This window comes from Danio aesculapii, chromosome 23, assembly GCF_903798145.1.
Source record: "Danio aesculapii chromosome 23, fDanAes4.1, whole genome shotgun sequence".
In the NCBI taxonomy this organism is placed as follows: domain Eukaryota; kingdom Metazoa; phylum Chordata; class Actinopteri; order Cypriniformes; family Danionidae; genus Danio; species Danio aesculapii.
In genome coordinates, this window is record NC_079457.1 from 315,522 (window position 1) to 328,894 (window position 13,373).

At 40.2% G+C, this 13,373-nt stretch overlaps 1 protein-coding gene across 2 annotated transcripts in view; it reads left to right on the forward strand.

The window, feature by feature from the left end:
- The window catches only part of ddah1 (dimethylarginine dimethylaminohydrolase 1), a 60,278-nt gene that overhangs the window by 5,613 nt on the left and 41,292 nt on the right, over nucleotides 1–13,373 (forward strand). Inside the window, exon 1 of one of the 2 annotated variants that reach the window (XM_056448698.1) lies at nucleotides 3,554–4,284. The exons of the other annotated variant lie outside the window; for it this stretch is intronic. Within the exon in view, the coding sequence (XP_056304673.1) occupies nucleotides 4,000–4,284 (285 nt within the window). The 5' untranslated portion in view covers nucleotides 3,554–3,999. Of the gene's footprint in view, nucleotides 1–3,553; nucleotides 4,285–13,373 lie in introns of those variants that run through there. 2 annotated transcript variants of the gene reach the window in all.

Below are 13,373 nucleotides of genomic sequence, written 5' to 3' on the forward strand. Positions count from 1 at the left end.
GTAGTCACTAGGGTGTTGCTGAAGGGTTTGGAAATCTTGGAAAACTTACTGCTGTAATGGTAGAGGGATTTGCGTGGTTACTAGGGTGTTGTTAGGGTGCTTAGCAGTATTAATGTTACTAAGCAGTTGCTAGGATGTTTCGTGTAGGTAATGGGCCGTTGTTAGGTTGTCGGTAACATGAAACTTCTGAAAGCTTGCGGCTATAATGCTGGAGTGCTTAAAGTGGTAACTAGGGTGTCTCTAAGGTGTTCTGGGTGGTTGCTAGGTTGTTGCTAAAGGGTACTAAATTGTTAGAAAGCTAGCTGTTGTAATGCTAGAGTGTTTTTGGTTACTAAGCTGTTGCTAGGATGTTTTTAACGTGTTCGGAAACCTCAAAGCTTGCTGCTGTAAAGATGGAGTGATCTCAGTGATAACTAAGGTGTCTCTAAGGTGTTCTGGGTTGCTAGGATGTTGCTAAATGGTACTGAAATTTTAGAAAGCTAGCTGTTGTAATGCTAGAGTGTTTTTTGGCGGTTACTGAGGTGTTGTTAAGGTGTTCTGGGTGGTTACCTAGCTGTTGTTAGGGTGTTTTGGGTTGTTATTAATCTGTTGCTAGGTAGTTATAAGGTGTTAGTTCTGAAATCTAAAATTCTGAAAGCTTGCTGTAGCAGTGGTAGTAATTGGGTGGTTACTAGGGTGTAGTTAAGGTGTTTTTGGTGCTTACTAAGCTGTTGCTTGGGTGTTTTGGGTAGTTACTGGACTGTTGCTAGGTTGTTGCTAAAGGGTTCTGAAATCTTAGAAAGCTTAGTGGTGTAGTGTTGGTGTTATGACCGGTTACAAGGTTGTTGTTAAGGTGTTCTGGGTGGTTACAACGCCATTCTTTGGGTGATTTGCATAGTTACAAGACTGTTGCTAGGTTGTTCTTAACATGTTCTGAAACCTCAGAAAGGTTGCTTCTGTAATGATAGAGGGATCTGATTGGTAACTAAGGTGTTGCTAATGTGTTCTGGGTGGTTGCTCGGTTACTGGGGTGTTGTTAAGGTGGGCTGGGTGGTTACTAAGCTATTGCTAGGATGTGTGTGATGAGCTCTGAATGTTAGAAAGCTTGCTGTAGTGGTCCAACAATATTTGGTGGCTGGTTACTAGAGTGTTGTTAAGGTTTTCTATGTGGTTGCTAGGTCATTCCTAAAGAAAGAAAGAAAACCCACTGCTATGATGATTGCTAGGTGGTTGCTAGGGAGTTTGAATGGTCGCCAGGGTGTGATTTGAGTGCCAGACGGATGTTATACATCATATAGGTTTGGTATGAGGGTAATGCTGGACAATAATAAACAGCAGCAGCAGCAGACCTGTGTTCAGCCCAGTGGAATTTTCCGCTGCTGTGGAAGTTTTACGGTGTTCTCTGGATCACACTGAGGAATATTTCCAGCATGATGTGTTTCCTGTGACTGTACAGAGAGAGAGAGAGAGAGTGTGTTTATTACGTCCTCCTCCATCCTGTGCTGTTTACTGTCTGCATTCTGGAGGAAACACTGAGAGTCCCAGATGATGAAGGAGTGATCTTTGAGCCCTGTTTATGACCACAGTACAGTGATAACTGCGCTAACTGAGGCCGACCGTGTGGCTTTAGTTGGAGAAAGTCCACCTTATTGTTATGTGAAGGTGTGTGACTCTGATAGACTCATTACTGTACTGTAAATACGCTGTAGTGCAGTTAATGGAGAAGCTGCGTGTGCTGTTTATTACTGAACATGTCTGATAATCTGATGGGTTAGAAGCTGAAACTGTGAGAATAGCTGGAGTGTAGATGGTGAATATGAACTTATTATTATCAGATTAAACAAGTTTATCTTACTCAATACAGATTTAATGTGCATTTTCAGAATGTTTGAGCATCTTCTCGTTTCCAAAATGCTCATAAACACAGGTGGAAGGAGACACAGGCTAATATATGTAGTGTGTGTGTGTGTGTGTGTGTGTGTGTGTGTGCGTGTGCGTGAGTGTGCGTGAGTGTGCGTGCGTGTGTGTGTGTATGTGTGTGTGAGTGTGCGTGCGTGTGTGTGTGTGTGTGTGTGTGTGTGTGTGTGTGTGTGTGTGTATGTGTGCGTGAGTGTGCGTGCGTGTGTGTGTGTGGGTGTGTGTGTGTGTGTGTGTGGGTGTGTGTGTGTGGGATGGATGTGTGCTGTGCTGCGCTGCGCTGCGGGAGGGATGAGGATCAGGAATGTGCAGCTCCAGGAATGTGGGGATAATTGAGTGGATCTGGAGGAAGAAGAGACGGACACAGCTCAGCTCAGCTCAGCTCAGGGGTGCAGGAATGTTCTGGAGGAAAGAGTCCAGCCGAGAGATGGAGAGACTGAGGAATGTGGAGAGGAATTCCAGACACACACACACACACACACACACACACACACACGCACACACACATGCAAACACACACAACTACAGATGTGCACAGACACACACACATGCAAATACACATACATAGGTACACACACATGCTCAGACAGACACAGACATACATGCGCACAGACAGACATACACACACACACAGACAGATGAGCACGCACAGACACACACACACAGACACACACAGACAGATGCGCACACATACATACACGTGCACAGAAACACACACACACACACGCACACACACACACACACACACACACACATATGCACACACACACACATGCAAACAAACACACACATACATAGGTACACATACATAAACAGACACAAACACACACGTGCACAGACATACATACACACACACCCACATATAGACAGATGCGCACACACATAGATGCGCAAGCACACATGCACAGACTTACACACACACAGACAGATGCGCGCACCCACACACTGACAGATGTGCACAGACACACACACATACACACACATATATATGCACACACACATGCAAACAAACACACACATACATAGGTACACACACATAAACAGACACAAACACACGTGCACAGACAGACATACACACACACAGACAGATGCGCACACACAGACAGATGCACACACACATAAATGCGCAAGCACACGTGCAGACTTACACACACACACGCATATATATGCAGACACACATGCAAACAAACACACACATACATAGGTACACACACATAAACAGACACACACACACACACACACATTATTAAATAGATACACACACATAGACAGATGCGCGCACACACATAGATGCGCAAGCACATGTGCAGACACACACACACACACACACACGCACACACACACAAGTGCACAGCCAGACACACACACACACAGACAGACGCAGACATACACGTACATGCACAGGCACACATACATGTGCACAGGCACACACACAAACACACGCACATGCACACAGACAGACATACACACACACATACATATATGCGCACACACACACACACACACACACACACGCACATATAGGTACACACACATAAACAGACAGACACGCATTTAAACTAACACAAATACATAGATACACACACGTGCACACACACACACACACAGACAGATGCGCACGCGCACACACACACTCATTGACAGCAGTCTAGAATAGTCAGAATAGCTGTTAAGTGTAGTCTAAATGACAGTAATAGTAAATAAAGGTGTAAAGTCGCCACAGCTGCTCTCACACACTCATCTTCGACACTAACAGCTCGATCACGTGCGTGTTTAGATTATTTTAATTCAATTACTCATTAAACAGTGTTTTATGAGCGTCTACTCATCTCCTGAAGCAGCAGCAGCAGCTCATGTTAACACAGCAAAGCTTCAACTCTGACGAGTAAAGGCTGATAACCGCCACGCGCTACTTTCACTATGGTAAACTTTTCCAACAGAAGCAGATCTAGGCGTCCTCCGCATTGGCTCGCGTCGCGTCGGGCGCGTCAGTGACGTCACTAACGCGTTGTTTTCGCCTGTGTGGAGCTGGAGCAGCGCGCGTGCGGAAACACAACGCAGAAGAAAAACAAACGGAAACAAACACACAAATCAACGGCAGCGATGTCCGACTTCGGCAGATACACGCACGCGGTCATGCGCGCGATGCCCGCGTCCCTGAGCACAGCCGCGCTGCGCACCGATAACGAGTCCCCGGTGGATCCGCTCGGGGTGCAGCGGGAGTTTGAGCACTATGTGTCCGTGCTGAGGGACCGGCTCGGGCTGCAGGTGCTGATGCTGCCCGCTGATGAGGAGCTGCCGGACTGCGTGTTCGTGGAGGACACGGCGGTGGTGTGCGGGAACACGGCGCTCATCACCAGACCCGGAGCGCCGAGCCGCAGGTCGGAGGTAGGCTACACCACTGTTACTACTCACACTACAGTAAATATACTACAGTAAATATACTACAGTAAACATACTACAGTGAATACTACAGTAAACATGCTACAGTGAATACTACAGTAAATATACTACAGTGAATACTACAGTAAATATACTACAGTGAATACTACAGTAGATATACTACAGTGAATACTACAATGAATACTACAGTAAATATACTATAGTGAATACTACAGTAAACATGCTACAGTGAATACTACAGTAAATATACTACAGTGAATACTACAGTAAATACTACAGTAGATATACTACAGTGAATACTACAATGAATACTACAGTAAATATACTATAGTGAATACTACAGTAAATATACTACAGTGAATACTACAGTAAACACAACAGTAAACATACTACAGTGAATACTACAGTAAATATACTACAGTGAATACTACAGTAAATATACTACAGTGAATACTACAGTGAATACTACAGTAAACATACTACAGTGAATACTACAGTAAATATACTACAGTGAATTACTTACAGTAAATATACTACAGTGAATACTACAGTGAATACTACAGTAAATATACTACAGTGAGTACTCTACAGTAGATATACTACAGTGAATTCTACAGTAGATATACTTACAGTGAATACTACAGTAGATATACTACAGTGAATACTACAGTAAATATACTACAGTGAATACTACAGTAAATATACTACAGTGAATACTACAGTAAATATACTACAGTGAATACTACAGTAGATATACTACAGTGAATACTACAATGAATACTACAGTAAATATACTATAGTGAATACTACAGTAAATATACACAGTGATACTACAGTAAACACAACAGTAAACATAACTACAGTGAATACTACGTAAATATACTACCGTGAATACTACAGTAAATATACTACAGTGAATACACAGTGAATACTACAGTAAACATACTACAGTGAATACTACAGTAAATATACTACAGTGAATACTACAGTAAATATACTACAGTGAATACTACAGTAAATATACTACAGTAAATATACTACAGTGAGTACTACAGTAGATATACTACAGTGAATTCTACAGTAGATATACTACAGTGAATACTACAGTAAATATACTACAGTGAATACTACAGTGAATACTACAGTAAATATACTACAGTGAATACTACAGTAAATATACTACAGTGAATACTACAGTAAATATACTACAGTGAATACTACAGTGAATACTACAGTAAATATACTACAGTGAATACTACAGTAAATATACTACAGTGAATACTACAGTAAATATACTACAGTGAATACTACAGTGAATACTACAGTAAATATACTACAGTGAATTCTACAGTAGATATACTACAGTGAATACTACAGTAAATATACTACAGTGAATACTACAGTAAATATACTACAGTGAATACTACAGTGAATACTACAGTAAATATACTACAGTAAATATACTACAGTGAGTACTACAGTAGATATACTACAGTGAATTCTACAGTAGATATACTACAGTGAATACTACAGTAAATATACTACAGTGAATACTACAGTGAATACTACAGTAAATATACTACAGTAAATATACTACAGTGAGTACTACAGTAGATATACTACAGTGAATTCTACAGTAGATATACTACAGTGAATTCTACAGTAAATATACTACAGTGAATACTACAGTAAATATACTACAGTGAATACTACAGTAAATATACTACAGTGAATACTACAGTAAATATACTACAGTGAATACTACAGTGAATACTACAGTAAATATACTACAGTGAATTCTACAGTAGATATACTACAGTGAATACTACAGTAAATATACTACAGTGAATACTACAGTAAATATACTACAGTGAATACTACAGTGAATACTACAGTAAATATACTACAGTAAATATACTACAGTGAGTACTACAGTAGATATACTACAGTGAATTCTACAGTAGATATACTACAGTGAATACTACAGTAAATATACTACAGTGAATTCTACAGTAAATATACTACAGTGAATACTACAGTAAATATACTACAGTGAATACTACAGTAAATATACTACAGTGAATACTACAGTAAATATACTACAGTGAATTCTACAGTAAATATACTACAGTGAATACTACAGTAAATATACTACAGTGAATACTACAGTAAATATACTACAGTGAATTCTACAGTAAATATACTACAGTGAATACTACAGTAAATATACTACAGTGAATACTACAGTAAATATACTACAGTGAATTCTACAGTAAATATACTACAGTGAATACTACAGTAAATATACTACAGTGAATACTACAGTAGTGATTTTGAAGCATTCAGTCCAGTTTAAACTTGCTTTATTAGCAGGATAAATGTTCCACAGTATTGCCGGAGAATTTCTGATGTTCACAATTAACAAAACATATAAAGACAGATGACAGTAGCAGTGTTCAAAACAACAACAACACTTGACAGTATTTTTAACAAGAGTTTAGGATAAACTAATAATATTAAGCAGGGAATTTAACGTTCAACATGTTAGGATTCATTTATACCAGTTTAGAGTTCTGTGTGTGTGTATGAGTGTGTGTGTGTGTGTTTGTTTGTGCCAAACACTTGACTTAATCTGATGTGCTGATTCTACAGTTCAAGGTTCAACACTAAGGGGTTTTTCTACTGGCCCGATAAGGCCTGTGGTTCAGGTTTTTACTTGCCCTGCCAAAAAAATGTTAATAGCAATTTCTCAAGCACATGTTTTAAATAATGTGTCAAAAGTATTTATTATTAAGTATTTACAATTTCTAATTTCACACATACACTTTTCATTCAGCAGTTTACTTTAAATACAACTGATAATGAAATAAATCACAATTCTGATGAAACTAAATTTGAAAAATATATATATATATATTAATAAGCAAACTGTGTACAATTTTGACCCCCTCAGACATCGTCACCTAATATAAATCAGAGAAGTCTGACTTTCCCCTACAGAGCCTCATTTCAGTGGTCAAGTTTCTATTGAGTTAATCAGTCTATTAAAAAATCATTGGCTAAAATTCTGCATTATAAGGGAATTATCAACCTACTTCACACAGGTTTAGCCACGCACACCGGTTGCAAAAAAAGACCAGTTGCATGTCATGTTGTGCGGTTGGCCCGGATTAAGAATTCAGAGGCCCCTGGGCACAATGTCCTGTTGGCCCCCTACCTAGCCGCACTCCTATAGTTGAATACAAAAATAAGATTAATATTTGTTAAATAAAACTAATCTATAATGTATTTCCTGCATTTTTTAAATGAATGATATGCAGTACATATATCTCTAGTCTACAAAGATTTAACTTAATTTTAAAGCATTTAAAGCACACTTTGAAATAAAAATACTAATACAACAAGTGAAAATTAATGGATTTTAATATACTTGTTCACTGAAGCAGTACTAAATATATATTTAAGGGTATTTTTAATGTATATCTTCTACAAACTCATAATGCACATGATTTGGATATAACACCTCTCCAGTCCAGTCCTCCATAATACACACACTTGTTAATGATTCCTACTTGTCTTCCTCGTGATGAAGAGAAGGCAATATCTGATATGTGGTGGGGGAAAAGAAGAAGAACGTGTTCATCAGACACTGGATTCAAACCGGGTTCAACGATCGTGTCAAAACATGTTGCCATGCACCTTACGAGATACGCTGCTGTCTATTGTGCCAGCAGTAACTAGTTTATTCCAACGAGGTGCACTACTTGCACAAAGCCTAAATAGACACTCCAAAATCGGCATTCCCACGTCGCAGCACACTGAATGCTCAGAGTGAACTGTAAACATGTGTTCACATATCCTGCCGTACAGGTGCAGTTCTCTGTCAGAAGTTCAGTTGTTCTGCTTGTTGATGATGACCCAGGTCTTGTACAGCTCCGTCTTCTTTCCTTGTCTTTGGCTAGGCAGAACCTCGGTGTTTAGCTCTACGTAGTGTTAAATCTGGTCATCATGGAGCATTATTTCCTGCACATGACCACACAGAACACTGTAGACATCCAAACACTTGTAGATCTTTAACTTCTCTCCTGTAAAAACACTTGGAGTTTCAGTGAGATGGTTGTATATTTGGGGCTGGATGCTTGGTCATTTCGTCTTCTCGCATATCCATTGGGAGGGTGCTATCGCTAATGGAGCTGTCAGATGAACGCCTCTCACTGTAACGTTAATTTAGCTGAATAACTGTGCTTATCACTGGGTGACGAGCTGTTAGAATACACTGAAAGCATTATTCATTCATTCATTTTCTTTTCAGCTTAGTCCCTTCATTAATCCGGGGTCACCACAGCGGAATGAACCGCCAACTTATCCAGCACATGTTTTACACAGCGGATGCCCTTCCATCTACAACTCATCTTTGGGAAACACCCATACACACTCATACACTACAGCCAGTTTAGTTGATCAGTTCCCCTATAGCGCATGTGTTTGGACTGTGGGGGAAACCGGAGCACCCGGAGGAAACCCACACCAACACGGGGAGAACATGCAAACTCCACACAGAAACACCAACTGACCCAGCTGAGGCTCAAACCAGAGACCTTCTTGCTGTGAGGCGACAGCACTACCTACTGCGCCACCGCGTCGCCTGAAAGCATTCTGTTAATAACATATATGTAACGTAATCAATATAACTTAATTCTAAGACAACAACAAACTCTGTACCGCACTCTGTCATTCCCTCGCTGTAAATGTTAGCGCTCCTGGTTTTTTTCTGCAACCTCACTGTGCACGCATCCTGAATGTTTACACACCGGTAATTCACCTACAGGCTTAAATTACAGAGATAAACAGCAGATGAAGCAAGACTGCAGTCTGATCATGAAGCAGATCAATGTTGATCATTCTCTCAAGGTGTCAGTGCAGAAATGAACAAAACAACAGGCCAAATACAACATATTAGAAGATTAAAATATGGAGAAATGATCAGATGGTAATTTCGGTCAATTTTTCTAATGACCAAACAGCTCTCAGTAATATTTCAGCATGCTTTCTCTTTCATATTCCACATGAAACACACATTTACCAGAATGACGACACCCTGCCCTACTCATATCTGTCTCTTCATATAGCCGTATATGTGGCTCTTACACAACCATAACACACTGTGATATAGCCTGGTTTGTCAGTTCGTTGGATCGTTTTGCTTTCTCATTACAATTGATCCGCTCTAGAGTTAGTGTCAATCGAGCAGAGACCACCTCATCCAGGTGATCTTCAACTGATTGTTTTGGCATATGTGGACCCGAGGGATTCACATATGCCAAACGAACCGTGCTAACTGGGCAAATGAGACAGGAAACAAACGTCTGTTTGTGAAAGCACAATGTATTTGCACACAATTGACAAACAGTCACCGCCAAATTAAACTTTAGTGAAAAGACAGCACTGACCCGATCGGACCACTAACCATCCTGTCTACTGTCCTGAGCACCTCGCACACCGACCCTGAACCATCAGGCAGTCCTTATTGTCGAGACAGTTGCTATGGTAACACAATACTATAGTAATTGATCTGCTGTGGTGATTCTATAGTTGCTATGGTAACACGACAACAATAGTGATTGATCTGTGGTGGTGATTCTCCAGTTGCTATGATAACACGACAACTACAGTAATTAATCTGTTGAGGGTTGATTCTACAGTTGCTATGGTAACACAACAACAATAGTGATTGATCTGTGGTGGTGATTCTCCAGTTGCTATGATAACACGACAACTACAGTAATTAATCTGTTGAGGGTTGATTCTACAGTTGCTATGGTAACACAACAACAATAGTGATTGATCTGTTGGGGGTTGATTCTACAGTTGCTATGGTAACACCACAACAATAGTGATTGATCTGTTGTGGTGATTCTACAGTTGCTATGGTAACACCACAACAATAGTGATTGATCTGTTGTGGTGATTCTACAGTTGCTATGGTAACACAACTATAGTGATTGATTTGTTGTGGTGACACTACAGTTGCTATGGTAACACAACAACTACAGTAATTGATCTGTTGTGGTGGTTCCATAGTTGCTATGGTAACATAACAACAATAGTGATTGATCTGCTGTTACGATTCTACAGTTGCTATGGTAACACGACAACTATAGTAATTGATTTATGCTGTGTTTCCCAAACAATGACATAACTCAAGGCTGAACTATCATAGTACGATGCATCATTTGGGAAAAGAACGATGTAGTGGCGAGTGTTTCCCAAACCGTAGTTTCTCTGTTGCAAATCCATCGTTTAAACCACGTTAGCTATAGCGTAAAACGTCCATAATTCATATATATATATATATAATTGACACATACAGGGCCTAATATAAACAAATGATATAATACTGTATTATTTACTGTGTGTGTGTGTGTGTGTGTGTGTGCGTGCGTGTGCGTGCGTGTGCGTGCGTGTGCGTGCGTGTGCGTGTGCGTGCGTGTGCGCGTGTGTGTGTGTGTGTTTGTGTGTGTGTGTGTGTGTGTGTGTGTGTGTGTGTTAAATGTTAAAAATGTATGAGCAGGATGTTGTTGTTCTCCAGAGAGCCAGCTGTGGCGTTTCTCCTGTTAAACTGAGCCTGTAGGAGTGAACAGCAGCAGCACATGGCCGTCCTTCATCATGCATCATAATTCTCCACATCATCATCATCATCATCATCAGCACAGGAGCTCATCATGACTGAGCATCTGCCCATTATCAGACTGAACCCTCTGCTCTTCTGTAGCGTTGCTCGGGTGTTGTTAGGGGTTGCTATGCAGTTGTCAGGGTGATGTTTGTGTCTGCTGGGATGAGTTGCATGCAGTGGTTTAGTCCTGCGGTATGTGTGGATGATGGAGGGCTGCTTGTGTGATTTGATCTGCTTTATTTAGCGGTGTGCTGGCGACGGCCGCATCAATATTTGCTTTGACTCTGCTGTGCTCATCATCTGATTGATTTCAGCGGTTCTGACCCATACACTGAAGTGCATGACCATATTCTGTGTGTTTTATTTTACTCTGTGTGTGTGTGTGTTTCTGGAGTGTGGAGTTTCTTTTTGGTTTATCACCTGACTTTACTCTTACTGTGCTGCTAATTATTGCATGTGCACACACAGTTGTGTGTGTGTGTGTGTGTGCTGACCTGAGATGAGCTGTGTGTTTGTGTAGCGCTGCTGATTGTGTAATCGAGTGTAATCACTCTGGTATTCAGGTCAGATTCACATTGCTGTCATTTCAAACACTCAATTCTGGAGAGCTCTCAATGAGGAGTGTGTGTGTGCGCGCATGTCGCTGGCGGCTGTTTGGAGGTGTGTGTGTGTGTGTGTGAGACTCTTGAAAATATTTAGGTCATCAAGACTCGCTGTCAATCACTGCAGTCTGACTGAATGTGTGTGTGTGTGTACTGTACATGCATAAGTGTGTGTGTGTGTGTCTGTGTGAACGAGTGTGCTAGTGTGAGTGTATGTGGGTGGGTGTATGTGAAAGTGCTTTTATCTGTATTGATTGGTCTGAATGCACACACACACACACATACACACACACACTCTCTCTCTCTCTCTCTGCTGATATCCTCTGACAGATGTGTCTCTTCACTCTACTGAAATATTCATGTGTTTATATTTGATCAACAACAGAAAGCTTGAATATACATACACACACACACACACACACACACACACACACACACACAGTTCTGCACATCACTACTCTCCTGTCTTTAATTCAGGGATTAAGGCATCAGTTGAGTTGTCTGAAAGGAAACATGGGGCTTGTGTTGATCTAGAGATTGATTCTGGAGTATTGATTCTGGAGTATTGATTCTGGAGTATTGATATATGGATACTCAGCAGCTTTTCATGTGGTCTCCATATTTTAACTATATTTTAGTCATTTCTGCATAACTCAGTGTTTTAGCGCTGTGTGCAGGATGGTTGGAGATGCTTTGTATATAAGACGCTACACCAATCAGTCTGCAGCAGAACGTGAGCTATCATGTACCTTTAGCTAACTTATGTACTCAACACACACACACGCGTCGCACATTTCCACATTACAGAATGGCACGATGGCAGAGAGGAAACGTAACGTGGTGTGCTGCTACTTCTCATCAGCAGAAAAACATACTGCATGAAGCAATATATGTGATGATAAAGTTGAACACGGCAACAATACAAGCAGCCTTTATAAACACTTACAGACAACACACACCTGAAACATGTTGTGCAGGGTTCCTCTGCTCAGATATATATATATCTATTACATGTAATCTTTTTTATATTTAACATGTTTAAAAAGTCACGTTAACATTTACAATAGTAAGTGGTATCGTATCGGTATCGTATAAATGTTAAGATACAGTATCGGTATCGTATAAATGTTAAGATACAGTATCGGTATCGTATAAATGTTAAGATACAGTATCGGTATCGTATAAATGTTAAGATACAGTATCGGTATCGTATAAATGTTAAGATACAGTATCGGTATCGTATAAATGTTAAGATACAGTATCGGTATCGTATAAATGTTAAGATACAGTATCGGTATCGTATAAATGTTAAGATACAGTATCGGTATCGTATAAATGTTAAGATACAGTATCGGTATCGTATAAATGTTAAGATACAGTATCGGTATCGTATAAATGTTAAGATACAGTATCGGTATCGTATAAATGTTAAGATACAGTATCGGTATCGTATAAATGTTTAGATACAGTATCGGTATCGTATAAATGTTTAGATACAGTATCGGTATCGTATTGCTTTTAAAAATTGTGGTATCGCTCATGCCTAGTTGCTTCAACTCATTTTAAGTGGTTTGAACAAACAGTGTGTGTACACAAGCAGTTCAGTGTCACTGTAGAGACGGTGTGGAGTTCTGGGTCATCAGTTTTGACCCAGCGGTGAAACCTGTTGTTGGTTTGTTTTAATAGAGAGTGTGTGTGTGTGTTCTGCTCCTCATGATGATGGCAGATCAGGCTGCTGCTGTCGATGTTATGAATGCGGGATTGGCAGGATCATCTTCATCTGTGGCATGTGCACTGAC